This window comes from Xyrauchen texanus, chromosome 19, assembly GCF_025860055.1.
Source record: "Xyrauchen texanus isolate HMW12.3.18 chromosome 19, RBS_HiC_50CHRs, whole genome shotgun sequence".
In the NCBI taxonomy this organism is placed as follows: Eukaryota; Metazoa; Chordata; class Actinopteri; order Cypriniformes; family Catostomidae; genus Xyrauchen; species Xyrauchen texanus.
In genome coordinates this window covers 42,640,861-42,648,702 of record NC_068294.1, presented here as the reverse complement: position 1 = coordinate 42,648,702, position 7,842 = coordinate 42,640,861, and the positions used below count along the sequence as shown (strand labels likewise).

The window sequence follows — 7,842 nt, the reverse complement described above, 5'->3', positions numbered from 1 at the left end:
TCAGAGTCCAGACCTTAACCCAATAGAGATGCTGTGGAATGACCTCAAGAGAGCCGTTCACAGCAGATATCCTGAGAATATGTCTGAGCTGAAGCAGTTATGTGAGGAAGAATGATCCAAAATTTCTTCTGAACGAGGTCTTATCCATTATCCACATCTACCGACTGGAAAGGCTTGATTGAGATTATTGCTGCCAATGGAGGATCGACCAGTTATTAAATCAAAGGGTTCACTTACTTTTTCCACAACACTGTGGATGTTTAATGGGATGTGTTCAATAAAGACATTATTATACAAAGATTATAATTGTTTTTGTGTTGTTAGCTTAAGCACATTGTGTTTGTCTATACTATAGTGACTTTAATGAACCTTTTCATTGTGTTTCTGCCAATTAGACTTAAATCACCAGTCAAAAGTTTGAACACACCTTCTCATGACTTACTATTCTCCACATTTTAGAATAATAGTGAAGTCGTCAAAACTAAAACGAAATTACGGAAATCATGCAGCAACCAAAAATGCTATGCACTGAAAGAGTTCCCATGTATGCTGGACACTTGATAACTCATTTCCTTCACTATCTGCTCCAACTCATGACAGAAAATTGATATGTAGGCACAATTAATCTCATCTAAGGTTTTAAAGATCATGGAAAACATACATTTAGTCAAGTGTAGTATAGTTGACTATTACTGTAAATAGTTCAAATGTTTTTTGCATTATATCATACAATAAATCGCCATATCACAGTGTTTTCATCAAATGCCTTTATTGGTCTTTTCTCCAATAATATTCCTCTCTCTCGTGTGAGATGTTATCTCTCAGAACAGGAAATGACTCTTACGAGAGATGAAACAGTGTCTGCATACCAGCTGTGACCCTGCACCCTTTGTCTGGTCTCCATTTGTCTCTCCTCTTTCTTTTGTCTCATCTCTCTTTCTTTTGGAAGATGTTTAGTGAGGAGAATTCTCATAAAAGCGCCTATTAGCATGTTGATTTTAGATAATGCATCAATAGAGTTGTGAGCCTTGAATCAAACAAACCAGCTCCGATCTGCATCACAACAGGACAGCTCTTTTATTCGACTCATAATTATGTAGTTCAGTGAGTCTGAGTTTTATGTGGCTTTTAAATGCATTTTCTAAACAGCACTACTTTCCTTTATGCACTAACGCTGCAACATGCCATTTTCACTAACATTGAAAATGTCTGAATGTTGTTGCATTTGATAAAGTGTCATCTGCGTGCCTCAAGTGCTGCTGGGGCTTTTCTCAGACTCACCTATACTTTTCGGAGCCAGTTTGTCACGGTGGTGTCACTCTGTGGGTTTGGTTTTTGTGTGACAGGATCATGACATCATTGTTTTGTGTTGTGGTTTCCTGCCGTGCGCTCATCGGTCGGTCTCGTCTTTCATGTCCGGAGGATAGTGTTTGGACACGGACTTCCCTGTCAGTTCGTTTCGGTTTTGCTGTCGGGGTCCGGACATTCGTGCTCCACGTCTTGTCTCTTATCGGCGTGAGTGGATTGCGCTTATGACATCTCGGCGGGATGCACTCGAGACAATAGTCTGTCCTTCGCGACCGTGGGTGCGCATTGCACTCGTTTTGGGCGGCACGCCCGGGTCGCGATCTGTCTTCACGTTGAGCTGAGGTTTGGTCACTTCTGTCTGAGGTTTATTTGTGGCCGAACTCTCGCACCAGTGTCCTGTCTCTTTTTTGCCGCCCTTGGCGTGCATCGCATAGTTTTTGCCTCGCGATGTACGCTCGGGTTGTGTCTCGTGTGAGAATGCAAGCCCCTGCTTTGTTAATGTTGCCGTGCATTCTCTCGTCGGTTGGCATGGGCGCATGTTGCCTATTATCTTGGCGATGTGCACTCGTGCCAATTCTGTTTTTGCCTTGTGTCTCTCGGTCTTGCATCATACCCCGACTCCTTGTTTGCCCATTATTAATTAATTTGCCTCGCCGGTCCTCTTGTTAACCGGTTTGATTTCTCTCCCTTTTTTAGTCTCCTCGTGTGTGCTGTCGAGTGCCAGTTCGTCTTGTTTCGTGTCCCTGTTCCAGTCGGTCCTGAATCCTGTTCCTCTGCCCCAGCCCAGCATCAGCGGGCTTCCAGCTTGGATTGTGTTCTCCTCTTCAGGGTAGTTTATGTTTGGATTTGTTCCCTTTTGTTTATAAAACCCCTTTGTCTTCACAAACGGTGACAGTTTTGCTCAATCTCTTTTTATCAACTGGAGTCTTGGTGATTTTTAGTGAATATATGAATTCACTTCCCCTAAAGTGTATACATGTGTCCTAGCCTCTTGTTTTGATATTTTGTTATCTAATGCAATGACATTCAGACATTTATAAGTGAGACTTAAGTGTCCAAAAACATTTTGGGGGGCACTGTACCTAAACTATGTCCTCTCTCTCTCTCTCTCTCTCTCTCGTTCTCTCTATCCTGGTCTCAAGGTTGTTTTTTGGTGTTTCTGCCGAACTTGTCACTGAGCTGTTGTATGAGGTCAGCGAGTTCTCCTGTCACCTGAGACTTCTCTTCGAGAAGCTCGTAGCGCAGACTTGAGATGTCCTGTTTGATCTCCTTCAGCTCGCCTGTAAAACAAACAAACACACACACACACACACACACACACACACACACACACACACACACACACACACACACACACACACACACTTAATAAGAGAAAGCATTACATGCCTGTCAAATTATTCAGGGCAACATATTTGGAACTTTGATTTTGGTTCTCTGACAGTTTAAACAAGTTTGAAAAGTTTGTTTACATTTGTGGGTTACATTTGAATTTTTGACAGTTTGAGTTTGAATTAATGAGCAATACATTGGCCCATTTGAACATTCCATCAATGTAACACTATTCACCTTATTCAGCCCCGCCCCTTTTCCACGCTCCGCTCTTCAGAATTATGTCATCTAACTTCCTGTTTGTATTGAAGCTACTGAGAAAAGCTGATCAAAATGGATTACGTGCGTGAGCACAGAAAGTATTTTTCACCAAGAGTTGATGCTGTTAGTCCTTTACTACGTGAAAATGCTCATGAGGTGTTTTTTTCTGCCACTCTAAACGTTCGTTTTTACCGACACCCACGGAGATAAATTCGACCTGGCAGATCAGATTCAGACAGCTGTGGCACACTACACTTTTTCATAATACAAGCGTTTAATCATTATATGTGTAATTCAGAAAATCAGCACGTCCACAGCATGAATATCTTGTGTATTTATGAAGTACCCTGAAGTACTCTTGTTTTAAAATTTCCCCCCTCTGTTTTCCAGTTGTTATGACACCCCCTGAACACTTTAAAATACTCATGATTGCTTTTGGCAACTCTTTAACCTATAAATCCACTTCGCTAGCTAATTACACTTTGACATCAACACCACAGATATCCATAAAGAACCGCTAGAATGGAAGTTGGCTGGTGCGTAATTTGAATACACTACGCACTTACAAAATGTATTCTGCACTCATCTGCACTCAGCCATGAAGTGTATGAATTTTCAAAGTGTAGTATAGGATTAGACAGGGTGTTAGTCTATGGGATTTTTCTGTCCGATCAGTTAGAAAGGACATGGCACACTATTCCAGAACAGTCTGAATGTCTGTGCTGAGTTTGGTGGATGAAGCTTGAAAGATCTGAATAATCACATTCCTGAGAATGAGAGCTTTCATTTGATATCTGACTTGCCCATTTGCGTGCTATGAGAAAGACTTTTATATTCATAATAATATTTCGGTCACATGACATCTAGGTGGCGCTAATTTGCGACACAAATGTTTTCAGGCCTTAAGTGATGGTATTCTCTGAAAGTTCAGATTCTAAGCTTTCAAATGATACCTCATAAACCTAACTTTAGTATACAGGAACTTTAACATTTTAAGCATATACTTGTTTTGTGATATATTGTCCAATTTTGGACCCGCAGGCGGGCCCATAGAGTTTAAACCACAACCAAAAGTGGTCAAAAAACACATGTGACCATGTTGGGTTCCTAGTGTAAACACTCATCCATTCAAATTAGATTAGTGGCGCAACAACGCCCTTTAACCTGCCAATAAACCAATTGGCTAACACAATAGGTTCAACTTTACCAGTTACATGCAGCTTTTAAAGGAAAGCTTCACATAACTTGGGGCGGCTGTGGCTCAGGTAGTACAGCGGGTCGGCCACTAATCGCAGGGTTGATGGTTCGATTCCCGGCCCACATGACTCCACATGCCGAAGTGTCCTTGGGCAAGACACTGAACCCCAAGTTGCTCCCAATGGCAGGCTAGCACCTTACATGTCAGCTCTGCTGTCATTGGGTTATGAGTGTGTGAATGGGTGAATGGGACACAGTGTAAAGCGCTTGGTAACCTCTAAGGTTAAAAAAAGCGCTATATAAGTGCAGACCAACTTCTTCAGTGAATCTGATATCATGAGATGAGATGCACAATACATTTTTGCTATAAATCTACTGATGTCAACAGGTTTGTGTAAGGGGTAGGTGTAGGGGTTTATGGGTAATGGGTCATGTTTGGGCATAGTTAATATCATTATCTTTGTGAAACAACATTGCAACTATGAGAGGTCCTCATGAAAATAGCTTTTAAGCTCTCTCTTTCTCTCTCTCTGTGTGCGTGTGTGCGTGTGTGTGTGAGTGTGTGTGTGTGTGTGTGTGTTCTGTGTGTTTACAGCTGCAACCGTCAAGCTCTGATGGGAGCTTATAATTATAAGACACATACTGTTCCACAAACACAAATGCAAACAGTATGCCTCTTCAATCTGGGGTACAAAACACAGATCCTAGAATGAATTCAGTGGATGTTTACCTTCATTTACTTCATCGTTCTCGCTGTCGACCTGAGCCTTCAAAACATACCGCTTAATCAAACGCTTCATTATCTTCTGTTCGACACAGAGAGACAGACAGACAGACGGACAGATAAAGGGGAGAAAGATTTTCAGTTATAGGGTCATGCATGTTGAAGTCATAATGAATTGTCTTTTGTTTTAGTCTCTCACCTGATAGCGTGTTGGGTTTTTGATTGGTTTCTTTGTGGTATTCAGCTCTCTGCTCCTGAGATTTGATCGATCACGATCATGCTGAAAGAGATGCCAATTTTCCAAATTATACTGCATATAGACTTAACGATTTGTAACCCTGTATGGTACGCAATACACATTATGTTTCAATGTATACATATATATATATATACACTGTATACATACACTGACTAGCCAAAACATTATGACCACTTGCCTAATATGATGTTGGTTCTCTGTGTGCCGCTAAAACAGTGCCGACCCGCTCAGGCATGGGCTCTACAAGACCTCTGAAGGTGTCCTGTTGTATCTGGAAGATCCTTCATGTCCTGTATGTTGTGAAATAGAGCCACATTGGATCGGACTTGTTCTTCCAGCACATCCCACAGATGCCAGGGCAACACCTTGAACTCTTCATCATGTTCCTCAAACCATTCCTGAACATTGTGTGCAGTGTGGCAGAGCGCATTATCCTGCTGAAAGAGGGCACTGCCATCAGGGAATACCGTTGCCATGAAGGGGTGTATCTGGTCTGCAACGATGTTTAGGTAAGTGGCACGTGTCAAACTCATGTCCACGTGAATGGCCGGACTCAGGTATTCCCAGCAGAACATTGCCCAGAGCATCACACTCCCTCCACCGGCTTGTCGTCTTCCCACAGTGCATCCTGGTGCCATCACTTCCCCAGGTAAACGGTGCATATGTACACGGCCGTCCACGTGATGTGTACATATGTACAAATGTGACTCATCAGACCAGGTGACCGTCCTCCACTGCTCAAAGGTTGAGTTCCGATGCTCGCGTGCCCATTGTAGGCACTTTCGACAGCGGACAGGGGTCATCGTGGGCACTCTGACTGGTCTGCGGCTATGCAGCCCCATACACAGCAAGCTGCGATGCACTGTGTGTTGTGACGCATTCCTCCCGTAACATCATTAACATTTTCTGTGACTTGTGCCACAGTAGACCTTCTGTCAGTTCGGACCAGACGGGATAGCCTTTATTGCCCTCGTGCATCGATGAGCCTTGGGCGCCCAACACCCTGCCTCTGGTTTGTGGTTTCTCCCTCCTAGGACCACTGTCGGTAAGTACCCATCACTGCTGACCGGGAGCACCCCGCAAGCCTTACCGTTTCAGAGATGCTCTGACCCAGTCGTCAGGCCATAACAATTTGGCCTTTGTCAAAGTCGCTCAGGTCTTTACTCCCGCCCATTTCTCCTGCATTCAACACCTTGACTGTAAGAACTGATTGTTCGCTCACCATCTAATTTATCTTGACATGTGGCCTTGTTAGGAGGTAATCAACGTTATTCGCTTCACCTGTTACCAGTCAAAATGGTTTGGCTCTTCAGTGTGTGTGTGATTTTTATTTTAACTTAAATTGGGAAGCGTTGCCATATGGCAACCCAGTACCACAAAGGAAAAAACCCCAAAATGATTTCTCTTTGAATTAAATTGATCCTTTGTGTAACTAAATGATGTCATCGTTATTATATGTTTATATTGTCTATTATTTTCCCTGTCACTGATCCTAGTTCATCCTCACTGTTGTCAGTCAGAAGTGAGCACTGTGCACTAGTCTTGCCCTTTCCATAAAACATTGCCAAGTTCGTTTTTATCTTAAAAGAAATGCAAATCATGATTTTGTTATTTATGCATAAATGCAATTATATTAAAATAAATGAATGAATGCAATGATATAATTGCTTCCACTCTCTATAAAACATTCACAATGAGAAAATGTATTGTGCAATTTCACAGTGGTACGGCGTTGCCATATGGCAACATTCATATTTTCTAAATTTTCTGCAAAACTATGTTAGATGACGTTCATTAGTTAACAACAACAACATCTAATTAACTTATCTAAGATGCAGGAACAAAATCATGATGTAGATGAAATGTTGGAGAAGCTCTTAAGCAGATATCTCCCCGTAAGAAGGCTTAATTGGTTCTGATTGGTTACTTTAAACTAAAGAATACCCTTTTTGTTTCCCAGAATGCATCATGTTGTAGTTTTTCACTCTGAAAGGTGAGACAGTGAAAGACAATACATTGCTGCCATATGACTTCACGGTACCATATAAGGTTTAATTATAATAATCATTTCTGGCTCTAAGCTAAATATAATTTCTTATTTCATTGTTTTGATTACCTGGAAATGTTCTTGACAGGTTTATTCTCTATGATGTGCTAGTTGCTAGTGGCCCCAATGATGCCATACGGTCTATATAAAAGTATGTACTTAGTGAAGTACATACTTTTAGTGTGTAGAACAAGTATGTCAGTTGGGATGCAGCCTTTGTTTCTTACCTTTGGCCGTGAGTTCAGCGTGCCCATCTCCAGCTCGTTGTCATGACGATGAGCTTTGCCTTTGCAGAGTTGTACGAGGCTGGACTTGACCCGGACGATCAGGTAGCAGAAGGACTTCGGGCTGGGCACCAGGTTAAAGGGCGCCGGGAGAGTCCGACCCTCATCGAAGTACGACAACCAGAGTTTAGCACGTGCAAACTTCCATTCCATATCAGCATCTTCCTACAGAGAGAGAGAGAGAGAGAGATGTGGTCAAATAAATAATAATAATAATTTATATATTGCTGTTATTTATAGATGACTAATAATTATATTATATAATGTACAAGTTATTGGACAAAATGTATTTTGCTTTTATTTTATTTTATTCTATATGATGCTTTGGCAACATTGTTTTTGAAACTTTCATGCCAATAAATCCCAATGAATTGAATAATTGACAGAAAGAGAGAGAGAGACAGACAGACAGACAGAGAGAGCGATAGAC

At 41.8% G+C, this 7,842-nt stretch overlaps 1 protein-coding gene across 1 annotated transcript in view; it reads right to left on the bottom strand.

The window, feature by feature from the left end:
- Positions 1 to 782: 782 nt before the first annotated feature.
- The window catches only part of trpc7b (transient receptor potential cation channel, subfamily C, member 7b), a 49,780-nt gene continuing 42,720 nt past the window's right edge, over positions 783 to 7,842 (bottom strand). The window contains 4 exon segments of the mRNA XM_052149669.1: positions 783 to 2,588; positions 4,829 to 4,904; positions 5,022 to 5,102; positions 7,356 to 7,577. Of these exon segments, the coding sequence (XP_052005629.1) occupies positions 2,446 to 2,588; positions 4,829 to 4,904; positions 5,022 to 5,102; positions 7,356 to 7,577 (522 nt within the window). The 3' untranslated portion in view covers positions 783 to 2,445.